The 19,588-nt window shown below is 46.2% G+C and overlaps 1 protein-coding gene across 1 annotated transcript in view; it reads left to right on the top strand.

Annotated features, from left to right (window-relative positions):
- The window catches only part of GDAP1L1 (ganglioside induced differentiation associated protein 1 like 1), a 520,679-nt gene that overhangs the window by 459,809 nt on the left and 41,282 nt on the right, over window positions 1-19,588 (top strand). The window contains exon 5 of the mRNA XM_078650467.1: window positions 2,946-3,060. Within this exon, the coding sequence (XP_078506593.1) occupies window positions 2,946-3,060 (115 nt within the window). The remainder of the gene's footprint in view (window positions 1-2,945; window positions 3,061-19,588) is intronic.

The raw sequence follows: 19,588 nt of genomic DNA, 5'->3' as shown, positions 1-19,588 counted from the left end.
GTTGACAGGCACATCTCATCTAGAAAACAACAAGGTGTAATACCTAAGGCAGATTTTGTATTCCACAGAGTGTGGAAGTGATTTAGCATGCAAAAGTGAAAAAGTAAGCTTGCTCAGAGTGTTCGATATATTGCGAAAAATCGAGGGGCATATTACCAAGGAATGTCGATTTTTATCGCTGCCTATCGATGGATATGTTAGCGGAGAAAACATGCTATTAGCAACGTGTTTCTCCATTGTGCTAAAATATCCAGCGATAGCGGCAAAATGCATCAATATCCCTGAGAATACAGCGATATTCATGCATTAACGACAAAATGCTCTTAGCCATGTTATCCACCTCCCATTGGATAACATGGCTAAGAACTGGTCTGGGCAGGTGTTAGTATTTGGAGATATTCGCGCTTAGTGCGAATATTTCCATCGCTACGCCTGCCTTGCTAATAGGCGATAGCGACGTTAGCGACTGCTTTCAGTCGCTAACTGGTTTGGTACGCCCACTTTGCATGTCATTAGCGATAAACATCGCTGACATGAAAAGCGGGCCCCAAACCGCTGGCTATCGCCTAAAAGCTGTCGCTAACATCAGTTAGCGACAGCTTGCTAATAGGGCGATAGAATTATCACCGCTTAGCGGGCGAAAACGGCCGCTAAAGCGGCGATAATTGCCTATCGCCCTGCTTGATAATATGCCCCCTAGTTCATTCCACTTTTACCAGTGATTTTGGCATTCATAAAATGCACAGTTAAATTGAGTTGTTCAATTTTAAACATTATATTTGCAGATTTGTTTTTTTTTATGTCTCAGCTACAGACGAGATTATGAAGATCTATTGTTTCCAATATATAACTTAGGTTTAGAGTTGGCTTTGGGTCAGCTCCTAGCTCATGACTGGATGGCTTTTTTGTCTGCGTCAGTTGTCTCCTCTTGATTCAATTGCTTCTCTCCTAATTCTTGTGCTTGTCTCAAGAATGTCTAACAAGACAGAAGGTCTATTTCAGGAAACTCCAGGAGTCCTTGCAGAATGCTCATGTGCCTGTAGCAAACTCCTCTCCAAGTGAGACCTGCAAATGGATGAACCTGAACTGACATCCTTCTTGCAATGGAGCATGTATGCAAGGCTTCTTATTTCTTTATATTTTGCTCAGCTTCAGCTGAAGATTATGAAAACACAATCTGATGCCGATTTCCTTTCATTCCCCTCTGACGTATTTCTTCCCTTACTTGATCTGTTAGGTTGCCAGTTTATCCTTATAATGCATATCTTCCCACATTCTGCAATGTCAAAATTCAGCGTGGAAATTAGCTCCATCAGAGTTAATTGCTAATTTGCTGGCCTGGTTTTGACAGCAAGTGCAGCCGGTGCCAATTAAAAAAACGAATGTCACTATTGTATGGAGGGGTGTGGTCTTGGAAGGGGCAGGGACTTGTGATGCGAAGTGTCTAGGAGGCCCTTTTGCCCAACTCTGTATCACCAAACTACCTCCTCAAAAAACAAAAACATGCTGACTCTGGTGTCACTGTCCTTGTGTGTTTCAGACTCCTTAATGAGCATTGGCTGTCCGAAACATCGAAAGATGATCTGGAATGCCACTCTCTGCAGTGGTTTCCTGAAAGCTCGGGCAGTGAACTCTGCTCGGCTTGCAAAGTTTGTGGAGTTTTTCGCACTCCGCGCTACGCGGAGCACACATAGTGTTCCAAAAAACTCCACTCTGCCTAGAGGAGTTTTGTCCTTACTCGCACTCCCCAACATCAAGTTGGTGAGCGCAAGCGAGGAAAATCCACCTCCTCGCAAGATTTTTGCTCGGCAAGATTTCTCAAAGCGGGTGGTCATATTTCTCAATGTGGGCGGTTTGGGTAGTTGCAACCGCTGGCTTTGAAAAACCTTCTGTTCCTGTTGAGAAAGTTGCTGCTTGAGTAGAAAATCTACTGGAGCATCAGAAAAGAAGCAGTGCCCTTTTGCGCATGATGTCGTCAGTGTTGATTTTCAAACGCAGGACAAACACCCAGGACAGAAAATCAATGCGAACAGCCATTACCAAGCGCACTGCACTGCTTGTAGCACTTTGCGTAGCGTGGCAGAGATTTTTTTGGTCACTTTGCTGAGTAACTCTGTAAACTCCGCCCAGGCTTAGTTTCCAGCTCATTCCCTTACCTCGGTTTGATATTGGTTCCTCACTTCGAGGTGATTGTGTGAAAAGACCAGTGCTTAATGAGTTTCTATCCTTCCACTGCTGATTTTAGGACCTTGCATTACAGTGCACAAGGGACTATTTTATCTCCCTCTTTGTTTGTGTACCCTACTCCACTTACTTTTCTGCCCCCTCTCCTTATTTAAACATAAACCCAGAGACAGCTTTACACCACCACACCACACTCCATCCACAGCTATATATATCTAAACAATTCCAGGATAGCCACCATACATGGGCACACACTGTAATTATCTGAAGGTAAAGAATAATGGCAAATCAAAATGACCAATGCTTGTTTATAAGTGTAATTTGTACAGTTTTTCTTGACTTGTTTATATAGTTTTATACTTTTTATATTTAGTAACTTCTTTTGGACATTGATTAAACAGGAAATGTGAAGATTCTATGTCTGAACTCACAGAAATAATGCGGCTGTTTAGATTCTGTGATTTCGAAAGCATTGTATTGGTTTTAACAAGAATGCTGAAATGTCTAGACCTTAACAACATTCACGCATAGGTCGCGAGAAAATACTTTGCAACTTTGCCCACCTTTAATTTTCTGTCTAGTACACCTTTGCATAATTCTTTAACATACATTAAACTGCAACCCATCTAGTGCTACGGACGTGATGGCTCCCTTTTTACTTATCTGTAGAAATTGTTTGGAATTGTATCTAGAAGATTGTGTTACAACATATACCCCAAACATAATTTCTTTGTCGATATTTTTTTTCTCATTTTCACTAGGACAAGATCCTGGAGCATGACAATGTAAACTACTTAACCAAAATCCTAGGTGAACTGGGCATGATATTAGACCAAATTGAAGCTGAGCTGGAGAAGAGAAAACTGGAGTACGAAGGTAAGGTCATTTGAAAGATGCTATGTTTTTTTTGTTATCTGCAAAGTTAATTTAAACCTAGTTTTAATGATTGTTAACGGTACATTTTGTGATTGGAATATTTTTCTCATTCATGTTTCATTATTTCCCATTTGTTATCATACCATATGAAACAACAGTCATATTTAAAGGCAAGAAACCTGGGTAGATGAAACACACACTCACACCTACATTTATATTGAATAGAAAATGCAGTATAGTATCGAATATAAGATATATATTTAGAGGATACAAAACAGGCAGCCTTGTGTTATGGTCCTATCTTGCATTCAAGGAGTTCTGGTGGTATCATAGCAATAAGGCAACATTTTCATGAACACAGGGATGGGGATGGGGGAAAATATTACACCTTACCAGATATGTATTTTTTATATTACTTGCTAATGTTGGTTCAGTTACCATGAAAACAGTGTTTTTGGTGGAGATTTGTAGAGTGGCATGGAATAGCGTTACCTAAATGCACAATCATGCATGGGCACTATTCACCTGGAGGGAATTAAATCAGAATACATTTGAGCCACTAATTGGATCAAACTCATATTTCACAGAAATAACACCCTCTGCCATTTTGCAATATACGTGTCCCATATTTGTACTACAGAATATAATACAATGTCCGATATGATAGACCATCGTAACATATGATCTTAGAAATATATAACACCGATGAATACTTATTTTTACGTTGTTTGAGCCCAGTCATTCCCACTTTTTACTACCTCCCGAAAGTACATAAGGACATTTGTAATCCACCTGGGAGGCCCATCGTGGCATCCAATGGGAGTCTCACTGAAAATCTATCTATTTATGTGGATTCGTTTCTTTCTCCCCTGGTAATGTCTTTAGATTCCTATTTAAGAGACACCAAGCATTTTTTGAACTGCATTGATAAAGTAATTTGGAAAGATACGTACTGTATGCTGGTCCTTGACATCACCAGTCTATACACGTGTATAGCACATGGTGATGGCCTTAAAGCTATGGCCAGCTTTTTGGAAAAACGTCCACTTAGATTTTATGAACACAAGAAAATGCTACTAGAATTCATGACGTTTAGCCTGAATAATAATATATTTCTTTTCGGCAAACAGCTGTATAAACAGATGTCCGGAGTTGCAATGGGAGCTTGCTCCGCCCCTAGTTTCGCGCATCTTTTCGTGGGATGGTGGGAGGAGCAGGTGGCCTGGAGCAACGAGAATCATGAATGGAATAACTGGATCATAGGGTGGCATCGTTACATAGACGATCTTTTTATTATCTTAGAGAACCCTATAGAAACAGCGAGTACTTTTGTTGATGCTCTTAACAGAAACGATGTGAATCTTAGATTTTCCGGTCACATCAGTCAAACATCTGTGAACTATCTAGATCTTACAGTATATATTGACAAGGATGGAAAAATGCAGACCAAATTATACAGAAAGGAAACGGCTGGTAACTCCACTCTCTTTGCTACGAGTAGTCATCCACGTCCACTAATTGAGAGCATCCCGTATGGAGAATTGTTAAGATTAAGAAGGAATAATTCCAATGAGGATGACTTCGAAAGGGCAGCTGACTCAAGTTTACAGAGATTCAGAATAAGGGGTTACAGTGACAGTGTTCTGGCACGTGCATATGAGAGAGCCAAGAAGATGAGACGACATGAGCTGTTGCAGCCTAAAAAGCCAGTGAAAGCTAACAATGGTTCCTTTCGCCTCATCACTACTTTCTCTCAGGATGCAGGGCAAATCAAGAAGATACTCAAGAAAAATTGGAATATCTTATTGACAGATAACACCATCAAGGCTGACTTACCTACCAATCCTTTGGTCACTTTTAGAAAGGCCAGATCACTCAGAGACCAGTTAGTCTCCAGTCATCATCAGACTCAGACAGTAACCCCCAAATTGCCTATTCTCAGTGGTTTTTATCCGTGTGGCAGGTGCAAGGCGTGTAAATATAGTAAGCGGACGCTTACACATAAAATACCTGGCTTGGCAATTCCCAAACGAATAACGAAATTCTTAACTTGTTCCACGCCATATGCCATCTATTGTCTCACGTGCCCTTGTGGCTTGAGATATATTGGCAGTACGACCAATGCCGTAAAACTCAGAATTTTGGAGCACATGCGTGCAATTTCTTAAAAAGATGAATCCTACCCAGTAGCCAGGCACTTTGAAAAGATGCATAAAAGTAACAGGGATCTGTTAACATATACATGTCTCGATAGTGTACCAGCTAACATCAGAGGGGGGGACCGCCTCTTAAAATTAAGACGGCTGGAATCCAGGTATATAATTGACTTGCAAAGTACAATTCCACACGGTCTAAATATGCATGAGGAATTATCAGTACATCTAGTTTGAAGATTAATTTATTTTTGTAATTGAAGGATTATCACTGTACCTTAGAGCTTTTCCTTGCATTTAGAATATCTGTATCCCGTATTTATGATGATTTTTTCTGATACATTGGTGTTATTGTATGGTATATCTCACATCAAGTATGGTCATTCTGATTATTAGTATTTCATGTATTTGAAGCGACCAATACAGATTTGCCCATACAGGGCCACATTAACTTTGACGTGCAGAAAGTTGGACAACCACAGGAGTGTGACTCTATGTGGGTCCCACCCTTATATGCGCCTATATACTTATGTATAGTTATATTTATAACGAGTATGAATACAATACTATTGTAGTATGGTTTTTGGCGCTATGTATTTAATCCCAGTGCGCGTCTTGCAATCATGTTTTCGCTTCAGATACGCCCATCCAGGGCTGAATTTTATGAGTTGTGCATATATTTGGACCACAGCAGATGAAAAAACAACATGTTAGGTTTTACCAGACCGTTGCAATGAATGTTTATCATATACATGTATTTACATTGGTTAATATTGGTTGCATTTACACCAGGGCTGCCTGTATGTTCACCTTCTGTGACATTTCCATTGTTACAAGATGGCGGCCACTTTAGACATCTGCATGTTAGTCCTTTGTTGCACTTTACATTCAGAATGACGTTTTTTAAAGCAGACAGGCGCCTCGGCTCTCTGCACAATTTGACAAAGCCCGATGGCGAAACGCGTCTTGTTGCTGTAAAGTTCCTGCATTAAAAACCTTCTTGGAACTACCCCCTGCGTGTGCTACGTTCTTTATGGATTAAGTATCCTTGGAAATTAGAAGCATCGATTACTTCAACGGGCACACCCCCGTTTTGTGTGCACCCGCTCGTGTGTGCATCTGGCTGGTGTTCTGGAGCTGGCATATATATATATGTATATATATATATATATATATATATATATATATATATATATATATATATATAAAACAAAGCAGTCCTGGTCCCGTTCAATAGTAGCGGAACCGAAAGGTCGAGACCTCAGAAGCCTCACGCCCAGCAAACAGCAATAGCCTCACAATAATCAGCAATCCAGGAATGGATGACAGGGAAGACGATTTATTAAATAAAGGTATAATATATATATATATATATACACATATGTATATGTTTATATTAATGGTTACTATTGTATAGCAGGTGAACACTTGCAGCGGCCCAGGTTGAAATTCGACCAGAGTGGTATTCTGGTCGTACCATCTTTTCATTTCTTCCTGGCTTGCTTCCAGGTTCGCCTGAGCGAGCTTCCTGAAGCGTTGTGTCTGGTTGCGGATGGCCAGCACATAGCTGAACACATCCCGGGGGGTTTTCCCACGGGACTTTTCCCAACCCTCCTTCACCAGTGAGAGAGGTCCTCTAACAGGGTGGCCATACAGGAGTTCAAAGGGACTGAACCCTAAGGACTTCTGAGGCACCTCCCTGTAGGCAAACAACAGGCATGGTAACAAGACGTCCCACTTCCGTCTCATGGGCTCCGCTAGGCCCATAATCATACGGTAAGAGTGGGTGGCAGCTACTCCCCGCTGGGCGTCGAGCACGAACTATCACTAATTGCTAACTGCTGTCAGAGGCTGACAATCTTTTTAAAAACGCACATTGCGCTGATACTTAGAGCGGAAGCTCGCTTTTAATAACTGTCTGTACTGTTGTTGTGTATACTGTGATTTTAGAAGCACTCTGATTGAAAGAGCACACACTTGCACTCACCAGTCTGCAGCATTTCCTAGCCGGGGACTGTTTTCCGCCTAGTTTCTCAGGCAACCGGCATCCCAGCCAATCGCGGGTTGTCGAGGGCGGGACAGGGACAGTCACCTGACGGAGTGTCGAGCGGTTAGCGCTCTAGACCTCCGCTTCCTGGCGACTATTTAGGCTGCGAGGAGGCAGACGTTCCACGCGGTAAGAGTGGGTGGCAGCTACTCCCCGCTGGGCGTCGAGCACGAACTATCACTAATTGCTAACTGCTGTCAGAGGCTGACAATCTTTTTAAAAACGCACATTGCGCTGATACTTAGAGCGGAAGCTCGCTTTTAATAACTGTCTGTACTGTTGTTGTGTATACTGTGATTTTAGAAGCACTCTGATTGAAAGAGCACACACTTGCACTCACCAGTCTGCAGCATTTCCTAGCCGGGGACTGTTTTCCGCCTAGTTTCTCAGGCAACCGGCATCCCAGCCAATCGCGGGTTGTCGAGGGCGGGACAGGGACAGTCACCTGACGGAGTGTCGAGCGGTTAGCGCTCTAGACCTCCGCTTCCTGGCGACTATTTAGGCTGCGAGGAGGCAGACGTTCCACGCGGTAAGAGTGGGTGGCAGCTACTCCCCGCTGGGCGTCGAGCACGAACTATCACTAATTGCTAACTGCTGTCAGAGGCTGACAATCTTTTTAAAAACGCACATTGCGCTGATACTTAGAGCGGAAGCTCGCTTTTAATAACTGTCTGTACTGTTGTTGTGTATACTGTGATTTTAGAAGCACTCTGATTGAAAGAGCACACACTTGCACTCACCAGTCTGCAGCATTTCCTAGCCGGGGACTGTTTTCCGCCTAGTTTCTCAGGCAACCGGCATCCCAGCCAATCGCGGGTTGTCGAGGGCGGGACAGGGACAGTCACCTGACGGAGTGTCGAGCGGTTAGCGCTCTAGACCTCCGCTTCCTGGCGACTATTTAGCCACTCGGCGGCCTCAGCGCGCAGCGATGGCGCGCAGGGTAGGCGCCTTTGACTGCGCCGAAGACGAGCCCAAGACCAGCCCGTCTGTGCCCGTCCGGGCCTGGCCGGGACCCGGGGCACGAAACGCTGATATAGGTAATATCACAGCGGATCAGATACGGGCGTTGCGCCCAAACATTAACAGTAACTGTGTCATTTTAAAGCCCTCTTTAAAAGGTATACATGTTTGCCCTCACTGTGCTTTTGCACTAACTAATATTCAACCTTACTCAGAGGCCCCACACAAGCCTTGTCCACCCATGCAAACCTCTGTTTCAAGCCCTCGTACTTTTTCTTTTTATACAGTTAATTGTAGATCACTGCCCAAACACAAAGCAGATATCCATCACCTCCTAATGGAAGAAAAACCTTGTGCGGTATTTCTAACAGAGACCTGGTTGCATGAGAGCTCAGGTCCTGATATTGCCGCCGCCCTGCCCGCCAATTATGCTATCGTTCGGGTTGATAGAGATAGCCAGGTTGGAGGGGGCATTGCTGTGATCTTCGATCGTGATTTTAACTGTGATTTTGTTATGGTTGATATCCCTGGAAGCGAAGCTGCTTTTTTTAAAATATCTTTGAATCCAAATTTTATGTTCTCAGGCTTCTTAATTTATCGCCCCCCGGGTAGTGCCAGTGCATGGGCTACACATTTAGTTAATTCTATCTTACCCTATTTTTTGAATGCCCAAAATTTGACGATACTAGGGGACCTAAATCTCCATTTTGAGGACAAATCTAATAGTATTGTCTCTAACCTCTTGGATGATTTTAATGCCTTAAATCTGTCCCTGAGAAATGAGGGCCCAACGCATAAGGCTGGACACCTGTTGGACCCTATCGTCTCTAACATACAGGAGCTCAAATGGGTAAAAACCTACCCTGTTTGTTGGTCAGACCACTTCTTAACGCTCTTTTGCATCACCCTCACACAATCTAAGTTGCCAGGGTCTGTCCGGCCTCCAGTTTTTATGAGAAACTGGAAAAAGATTGATCTGATTGAGTTGCAGAATGCACTACAGGTATCTCCCCCAGTTTTGGGCGATGATATGGAGGCAAATGCATTGGAAGCCCACACTTGGTTAGAGAGAGCAGTGGACATCTGCCTGCCCGTTACCAGGTGTACAGGGAATGTCCATCGGCCTCCGGCCCCCTGGTACACGGAAGAACTAAAACTTGAAAAAACTAAGTGCAAGGGTCTCGAGAGAAAATGGCGCAAGCATTATGATTCTCAGTCAAAGGAACTTTACCGTAAGGCCAGAAACCTCTATCATGGGGCCTGCTCTAGAGCTAAGGCTCTTTATGTAACTAAGACCATCGACATGGCTGCTAACAAAGCTCGGACCCTTTTCAACACAGTGAAAAACTTAGCCGGAGCAAATTCCTCGGCGGTTGCACGCCCCCTCACCTCGAAAAAATGCCAAGACCTTGCCACATATTTTGTGGAAAAGATCGACACCATTATAGCAAATATAAATCCCTCGGTGGGGGTGGATAGGGAAGTTCTTCCCTTAGATAGCCCTCCAGGAAATCGGCTGGATGCCTGGCCATGTATTTCTGGGGACACTTTAAAATCTCTGGCCACCTCTATTAAATCAGGTTCTCCGTGTGATCCCCTTCCTATTAATATCATGTGCCAATTGGATGATGGTGCTCTAGGAACTATTGCCGAGACACTTAATGCCTCCATCCGTTTGGCAACTGTTCCGGCGTCCTGGAAGCACGCTATGGTCAGCCCTCTGCTAAAAAAGCCATCTGCTGATCCAGAGGTCCTTGCAAACTATCGGCCGATATCTTTGCTACCTGCCTTCTCGAAAATTTTGGAGAAGCATATCCATGGTGCACTATCATCGCACGCGGAGAGTAACAACCTGCTCCACTTCTCCCAATCGGGCTTTAGGGCAGGTCATTCAACTGAATCCGCCCTCCTGGGAGTTACGGAGAAAATCAGGGCACTATTAGACGACGGGCAAACGGTGGCTCTCGTCCTGCTTGATTTGAGCGCGGCCTTCGACACCATCTCGCATAACAGACTGCTTGCCAGGCTGAGCGTGGATGGTGTCGGAGGGACCGCATTGGGCTGGATCAGATCCTATCTGAGCGACCGGACTTTCCAGATCTCGTCCTCTCACGCACAGTCGGATATTTTTCGGTCACCTCATGGCGTGCCCCAGGGCTCAATTTTAAGCCCACTATTCTTCAACCTTTACCTCCGCCCCCTCGCTGATCTAGCAGAGCGAGTAGGTCTGGAACTCATGACCTACGCGGATGACTCACAGATTATTTTTTCCCTTACTAATTCAGAGTCTTCATCCCCTTCAGTCCTGAAACTTGGTCTCCAGGAGGTCTTCAGCTGGATGTCAACTAACCAGCTGAAGCTTAATGGGGAGAAGACAGAGATTCTTCTCCTGGGGAAAAATCGTGAGCTGTGGCAAGATAGACATTGGCCGCCATCTATGGGTATTTTCCCTAGTCCGGCTACCCAGGTTAGAAATCTTGGGGTGTGTATCGACGATTCTCTGTCCATGAAGCAGCAGGCCAACAAAGTGGCTGGTACTTGTTTTACCATCATTAAATGGCTGCGGAAGATTATCTGGATGCTACCTGTGGATACCCAGAAGACCGTAGTCAACGCGCTAATAACATCTAGGCTTGACTACGGTAACATTCTTTATCTGGGCTCCAATTTAGCCGTAGTCAGACGACTACAATTGGTCCAGAACTCCGCAGCCAGGCTGTTATGTAAGATCCCTAGGACAGCAAGGATTTCGAAGCACCTCAGAGATCTACACTGGTTGAAAGTTGATAACCGGGTCCGGTTTAAGGCCTTGACCATAATGTTCAAGATCAGGGCAGGAACCGCACCACGGTACCTGCAGAATTTGGTCAGGCCCCATGTTCCTGTACGGAATCTTCGTTCCTTAAATGGAGCAACTTTCGTGGTTCCCAGATTCAAACTGGCCCGAATGGGAGGTAAATCGTATCCCACCTGGGACCAGTTCTTTGGAACTCTCTCCCTTTAGCTTTGCGCAAAGAGGAAAATTTTGCCAGTTTCAAGAAAAAAGTCAAAACCTGGCTGTTTAATAAATAATTGTGTTTACCAATGGTTGTTGTTCTGTGACAGTATTTTGCCTCTCAGTATCTTTTTCTCGTAGCCATGGCGCCGGGAAACCCTTTGTGGGTATCTGCGCGCATTATAAGTGTAAAAAATAAATAAATAAATAAATAAATAATCATACCTTTTAGGGTCCGGTTGAACCTTTCAACCAACCCATTCCTTGAGGGTGGTAAGGAGTGGTGAACTTATAAGTTACCCCACACTCCTCCCACAGAGACGTCATGTACTTAGAGATGAAGTTGGTACCCCGGTCGGAGACCACCTCTCTGGGGAACCCCACACAGGAAAAGATCCCCATCAATGCACGGCCCACCACGGGTGCTGTGATTGTCCTGAGAGGGACTGCTTCCGGGTACTGGGTGGCATGGTCCACCAAGACCAGGATGAACCTGTTGCTTAAGGCTGTCTTGGGGTCCGGGGGCCCTACTATGTCTATGCCCACCCGCTTGAAAGGGGTGCTCACCACTGGAAAGGGTTGGAGGGGTGCCTTCAACTTCATTCCAGTCTTACCACTGGCTTGACAGGTTTGGCAAGACCTACAAAAGGAACCAACGTGCTTCTTCATCTGGGGCCAGTGGAAGTGGGTGACAAGCCGGTTAAGGGTCTTGTCTTGCCCCAGATGTCCTGCCAGAGGCACATCATGAGCCAGACCCATTAGGAAGTTTCTGAAGCGCTCGGGTACCACCAGCACACAGGCTGCACCGGGCTCAGCAAACTTAGGCTCACAATACAATAAGTCATCTTCCCAGTAGATAAAGTGATCTCTGGCTGCTCCACCTGCTGCCTGATCTACAGCCTGTTGCCACAGACCAATGAGGGAAGGGCATTCCTTCTGCGCCTGGCAGAACTCCTCCCTGGAGGGGCCACCTTCCTGCTGCCAATGGGTCAGCTCGGGGAGGTCCCCCAGTTTTGCCACCTGTTCCCCTGTAGGCTCCAGGGCATCCCCCTCAGGGTCTGCTCCTTCCTGGACCGTGGGAACTGCTGGGGCGGGTTTTCCGCGCCCCCTGCCTCTTCCTCTCCTGGCAGGCCATGGGCCACTGTTTCAGGCTCCAGTTCTGCTGAATCACCCCTACTGGCTGCCATAGCACGTGTGGTCACACAGATCCACGCCGGCAAACCCAACATCTCCAAGTGAGTTCTGTGTTCTACATCCCTCCATGGAGAACTCTCCATGTTGTTACCTAACAGTCTACAGGCAAGGCATCACTGCCAACTACTTCCAAAAGACCAGATACCCCCCCCCCATTCAAAGGGAACACGCGCCAGCTTGCAGAGGCGCACTGAGCTGTCAGCTGCCACTACAGGGCGGAGTACATCAGGGATGATTTGCTCTTCAGACACCCACTGACACCTCACGGATGTCACGCTGGCTCCTGTGTCTCTCAGAGCCTCAACCTCCCTCCCATTGAAGGTCACCTTCTGCCCATACTTCTTAGTGTTAGAGGGCAGTAAGGTTTCCTGGACCATCTCTTGGTCTCCTAGAGAGACAAGGGTCATAACTGCTAGCTCCCCCCATTCACTAGAAACCAAATCCCCTCCCAAAGCTACACTTGCTAACGCTGGGGCGGGAGCACCAGTGGCTGCTAGCTTCTTCTTGGGACAGCTTGGAGCGATGTGACCTACCTCATTGCAGTGATAGCAGGTAGGGGGACCTTGGTTATTTCTTCTGTCTCTATTGTCCCGCTTGCCCTTAGGGGGCCATGGCTGTCTAGGTTTGGGGGGTTGGGATTCCTTTCCCTGGGAACTATTTTGGGGCCCTTGCGAGAACTCCTTTTGGTTACCCTTGTTCCCCCCACTCTTCTGCTGGGGACTCTGCCCACCTTTGGCTGTGGTACCCACAATTCCTCTGTGGACCCTGGTACTGGTCCAGCGGTCCGCCTCCTTGGCAAGCTCAATGGGGTATGTCAGCTTGCTGTCTAAAAGATGCTGGCGCAGCTCTGGAACACAAAGACTACTCAAGTGCTCCCAACTGATTAAATGCAACAACCCCTTAAAATCAGTTACTTTACTGCCCTTCATCCAACCTTCCAGTGCACGTGAGTAGTAATTCACACATTCCATCCAAGTCTCAGACTCTCTCTTCTTGGAGTTTCTAAACTGCAGTCTATACTGCTTTGGAGTAAGGCCATACCTGAGACATAAGGCCTCCTTCATATTGGGGTAGGTCACGGCACCTGCCATCTCTAAGAGCTCTGGAGCACTCCTCCCAGAAGCCTCAAAATGTTTCCTCAGGCCCGCCCCCCAATGCTGATCAGGCACACCATTCATCTTCAATGCAATTTCATACGAAGTGAACCAGGCATAAATATCCTCACTCCTATGGTAATTCTGTACCAGGTCTTTGGGAATATATACTTTAACCCCATGCACTGGCTGTGCGCTGCCACCATTTGAACTGGCATCCACCTCCTTGGCTTTAAGATCCAGTACTCTCATGCTCAACTCATGAGCCCAAAGCAATTTCTTTTCCTCCAAGGCGCAGGCACTTTTGCTCTCCTCTGCCGCCTTTTCTCACTCTTTATCCATTTCCAATTGCTTCATTTTTATTTTTAGAACTTCCAACTCATATTCTCTTACTCTCTGATTTTCTTGTAACTCTTCTGGGGTGAGGCCCCTTCTGGAATGGTTGCTGCCAGCTCCTGAGCCTACTCTGCCCACTGGCAGATCTATGACTTGAAAACCATTCTCTACATCCACATCATCATTTCCCTCTTGTGCCTCCCAATGGGCTTTCGAGATTCTCTGCAGCTCCTCCTTTCTGTAGGCGCTCTTTATGGGGCACTCAAATCCAAGGCAGAATTTCCTAAGTTGCTCAACTTTGTATGAATACAAATCTCCAATGACAAACTCCAATTCTACTTCTGCCCCCTCACTGAGTGCCTTTCCTTTCGCAGACATGATGCCTTGAAGAGTTACTCAAAAATAGGATCAAAAATCAAAAACCAGTAGTATGTGGTGGCGTAGTGGTCTGCACTCACTAGTGGTGTACACCAATTACTGTGGGTCTAGTACAAATACAAGTTCAATTCCACCGCTGCCACCAATGTTAGAACTGGGGGTCTCTAGTTGGCAGGGGTAGGTACCACTGTCCAAATAGGGACCCTTGATTCTAATCAGGGTAAGGAGGAAACCCTCTGAGATAACACCTGCTCACCCTCTAGGTAGCTTGGCACGAGCAGTCTAGGCTAATCAGAGGCAATGTGTAAAGTATTTGTACCAACACTCACAGTAACACAGTGAAAACACCACAAACTGACTCCACAACAGTTTTGAAAAATAAAGGTATTTAATCTAAACTACACAAGACCAAAACGACAAAAATCCAACATACACCGTTCAAGAATATGGTTTCAAAAGAGTTCTTAAGGTTTGCGATAAAGTTCTTCAGGTTGAGATCGAATAAACCACAGATGCGTGAAAAGTTCACAGTTGCGTCAAGTTTACTCACAGTACCTTTTAGTTGCGACAAAGTTCCAAAAGCAGAAGCTGGTGTGGTGGAAAACAAGCGATGCATTGCTCCTGAGACCCTGGGGAGGTGATGCGACAACCCCGCTGCAGCAGCGGGCGTGTTGCGACGAATCCGGTCTGTATGGGGAGGAAGGCCACTTGTATGGATTCCGGTGCGTAGGCTCCGTAGGAAGTTTGTTCTCGCAAAGGCACGATGCGACGATCTCGTAGGGGCTGCGACGATCTCCGGGGCGACGATGCTGCGATCCAGCGGTGATCCTCTCTCTCGTAGCTCCTCGATGCGATGGCTCTGCGACGATGCTCGCAGCGATGTGATGCGGTCCGCAAGCAAGCAGTGCGGCGATCTCACCCAGCGACGACAGGCTCTGCGACGACACTCGCAGCGATGTTCGACTTTCCCGCACCGGTCTGGTGCGTCCCGCAAACGAAGGATGCAACGGCTCTGGCAGCGGCAACAGACGCTGCGACGATCTCGACCTTCGTAGTGGAGGGAATCTTCTCGCACTGTCGGAGATGCGCTCCACAAGCGAGCGATGCGACCCTTTTCAATTGCAAAAGTCTCTCAAGCTTAGTTTCAAGCTTCCCAGCACAGGTACAACTTCCAGAGGCCCCACAACTGGATCAAGCACTCTAGGAAGGACAGAACTCTCTCAGCAGAGTTCAGGGAAGCTGGGGATGAAGTCCTTTTGTTCCTGGGACTTCAGAACAGGGAGCCAGCTCTTCTCAGGCCCTTGGAGATTCCTCTAAGACAGGGGACACAGTACACTAGCAAAGTCCTTGTAATGTAATGTAATGTAAGTATACTTGTAAAGAGCACTGTTACTCCATCTCGGAGTGTCCTGGCGCTGTATACCGCTGGGGAACCCGTCCTGGCTTTCCCTGTGAGATGGTCCCTCCTGGGCACCTCCAAGGTGAAGCCAGGCATCCCCGGCGCTGATGGGGCCACTGTGGAGATTAAGCAAGCTATTGCCCAGAGTTGCTGAGTGGGACCCATGGTTAGCGTAGGCACCTTGGCGAGAATTATCGAGTCCGCGGACATTGACCCAAGACCCTGCCGCGTCGGGAATTGAACCCTGGTCCCGGGCCGATCTCTGCTTCAGGGTCTGCCGCTTCTAACCAGTGAGCCACACTTCCCCTCTCCTTGGCAGCAAAGCAACAGCAGGTCAGTCCAGCAGAGCAACAGCAGGACAGTCTTCCTCCTTCAGTTTCAGCTTTCTCCTTGGAAGAGGTTCCTTCTTGATTCCAGGATGATCTAATTTTCTGTTGTCAGGGATCCTGTACTTATACCCCAAAAATTATTTGTTGTCTTTGTGCCAGTGGGCCCTGAGCCCGGTCTGAACCAGTTCTGGGTGTTGCTTGAGCACTTTGTTTGCCTGGCTTCTCCTTTCCTTTCAAAGTGAGGGGCAGGGTCATCAGCCACCCAGCAGGAGGTGGAGCCAGCATTGTGGCAGGCAGGCACAGCCCTATTCAGGCCCAGGTGCTAACTCCTCCCACCACTCCAGTTGCAAATGCAGTCCAGCCCCTGTCACTCTCAAACCAGACAGTCAATCCACAAACAGGCCAAGGCACACAGAACGGTCAGACAAGAGAACAGCAACTTTCTAAAAGTGCTGTTCTCAAACACAGGATTTAAAAACAACCTTTCCTAAAAGATGTGTTATTAACTTCTGAGTTCAGGGATACTTGATACTTATGTCCCATTTTGTTCCTATGAGAAGAAATGCTGGTAGACACTGTAGCCAGCATCCCCCATGTTAATCTATGGAGCAAGATAGCCTTACAATAGTGAAAACGAAAATGGCTGTCATTCACTACCAGAGCATGTCACCTGCACTAGTACATGCTCTACCATTTACATACACTGCGCCCTGCCCAGGGGGGTACCTTGGGCCTTCCATAGGGGTGACTGATGTGCACAAAAAGGGAAGGGTTAGGACTGGTCAGTGGGGACACTGACCAGGAGGACATGGCAGTTTCTAAACTGCACATAGGCACTGCAGTGGTAGGCCTGAGACACCCTTTTAGAGCTACTCCTGTGGGTGGCACAATCAGTGCTGCAGGCCCACTAGTAGCATTTGTCATCACCAGCCCTGGCACACCCAGTGCACTTTACTAGGGACTTCATGGTGATACAAATATGCCAAACATGTATATCCGATCAGAATAGCAATTTACATAGGGAGCACTTACACTCTGGCACTGATCAGCAGTGGCAGAGTGTCCAAAGCATCTAAACCAGCAAAAACGAAATCCAGCACAGCATCAAAAATACAGGAGGTAGAGGTAAAAAGATAGGGGAAAACCACGCCAAAGATGCCAGGTCTAACAAGTATCAATTGTGAAGGTTGCGCCAAAGAGAGAACAGCCTTCACATTTAAAGTGCCAATGGAGTAACAGGTCTTTCGGGTCCCTTTTAAAGGCATCATGGGGCACAAGTGTCCCAATGACCAGTGTTGGCTTACCTAGAAGGATTGCTTTAGAGGTTTGTCTTCTTAGATCCTAATGTTTTAAATGAAATGTGGTGGAAACATCTTGCGTCTTTGACCAAGCTTGCCACTGCATGGAGGGCTAATTTAAGGGGAGGTAGATTCTATTTGTGAGTTCCAGGAAATTGTTATCTGTTTTGATCCAATCTAGACAAAATAAGTGAATGGATTACTAGCTTATCTGGATCAGGGAAGAAAGGTTTGCTTCTATGAAGGAGCCTAGGTTAAAGGTTTCCCTCCTTTGCCATCCGTTGCATTGATGTGTGCTTCTATGTTACATTTTTTGTATAAATCGAAAAGAAATGATTAGGCAAACTACGTAATAGTGACAGTTTAACACCATAAATTAGTTTAGGGAGGATGTATTTGGAAAAGGGAGATATATAGAGATAAAAGGAGCAACCTTATTTTGAGTGAGCAGAACTTTAGGTGGTGGAGTGGCATCTGGTAATGACTATCGTCAAGAGCTGTGGCCATGAATTCAATATCATTAGGCCGGGAAATATATAGATAGTGCTGGCTACCATCTGTGTAAATGTGACATCAGATGTTAGAGCTACTGATATAGATGCTGGGATTGAAGAGGGTGGAAGAGTGAATACAGCCTTGTTGAACTCTTTGTTGGATCAATAACAGGTCAGCAATTTTTCTGCATTGAATCCTTTTTTCCAAGTGGGATTCTCTCTATGGGGTGTGGTCCATTGCACCAAGAATTTATTTTGGTGTTTGTGCTTAGCAATTAAATAACACATAAATATTAAAACTAAAGATCAGATCACACGCCATAGAGTGTATAATGTAAAAATTACTAATGTTTGGAAAGTAGAGCACAGGTGGCATGGACGAAAAACGTACTTTCAGAGCAAATCTCTGGAACCCTCCTACATAACTTAGAAGAAACCTCTCTTAATCAATCAATTGTGATCAGGGCAATCAACCAATAGGGTATCCAAGCTCTTACAGGTCCCAGAGGCGTATTCAAACAGCCACGCCTTGAGGGTAATTCGGAAATCTGGTAGTGAGGTGATGGTCTGGAGGAGAGATGTTCCAGATCTTTGTTGTGATGTGGGAGAAGGAGCGACCTCCACTCCTGCTTCGTTAGATGCAGGGAGTATTGGCAACTGCAAGGGAGGCGTAGCGTAGTCTTCACAACGGTTTGTGGAAGTTCAGGAGGTGGTTAATGTATGCAGGTCCTTGTTTGTGTAGCTCCTTGTGTGCGTGAGTTAGCAGCTTGAATTGGCATCTCTACTGTACGGGGAGCCAGTGTAGTTGCTTGAGGTAGGGTGTGATATTGGTTCATTTGGGAAGGCCCTGGTTGTATTTGGCCGCAGTGTTCTGTATGGACTGAGGTCTCTGCTTGCATTGATTCCTGCATAGAGGGAGTAGATGTAGTCACCTGGTGATGAGGGCCTGTGTCATGGTGCATCTCGTGTCTAGGGGTAGCCACTTGAAGATTTTACATAGCATGCGCAGAGTGTGAAACAGGTGGAGGAGACGACATTCATCTGTGTTTTCATGGTGAGCTTGTTGTCAATGGTGATTCAGTGGTTTCTGGCGTAGTCGGAGGGAGTGGCTGTGGGCCCTAGGTCTGATGTCCACCGGGAGTCATTCCATGCATTGCTGATTTTTCCAAAGATCAGTGCTTTCATCTTGTTTGTGTTCAGTTGCAGGCAGTTGTCTTCATTCAGTTGGAGACATTTGTCATGTATCTGTGGAAGCTGGTTCCGGTGATTGTGGGCTCGTTGGTGATTGAGAGGATGAATTGGGTGTCATATGCATAGAAAATAAAGTTGAGATCGTGGGATCTGAAAATGTTGGCCAGCTTGGTCATATATGCTTTTAAGAGAGTGAGGCTGAGGGATGAGCCCTGGGGGACACTGCACGTGATCTCTTGGGTTCAGAGGCAAAAGGTGAGAGATATGTCCTTTGGGTACGTCCGGTGAGGAAGGAGGTGATCCATCTGTGTCCATTCCCTTGGATGCCAATATGGTGGATTCTTTTGATCAGTGTGTGGTGGGATAAGGTGTCAAAAACTGCCAAGAGGTCGAGGAGGCTCAAAATGTAAGTTTCTCCTTGGTCAAGGAGGGTTTGGGTGTCGTCGGTGGCTGCGATCAGAGCGGTTTCGGTACTGTGATTGCTGCAGAAGCTGGATTGGGTGGCGTCGAGTAAGTGGTTCTGCTACAGATGTGTCATGAGTTGATTGTTGGTGATCTTTTCCAGGGCCTTCGCTGGGAATGACTTCACTGGGGTCGTGGAAGGTTTTTTGAGTAGTAGTCTAACTTTGGTGTGTTTACTCTCTAAATACTGAAATAAAG

This window comes from Lissotriton helveticus, chromosome 7, assembly GCF_964261635.1.
Source record: "Lissotriton helveticus chromosome 7, aLisHel1.1, whole genome shotgun sequence".
NCBI lineage: Eukaryota > Metazoa > Chordata > Amphibia > Caudata > Salamandridae > Lissotriton > Lissotriton helveticus.
Note: the sequence above shows the minus strand (reverse complement) of the source record. Positions and strands in the feature narration are given on the sequence as shown.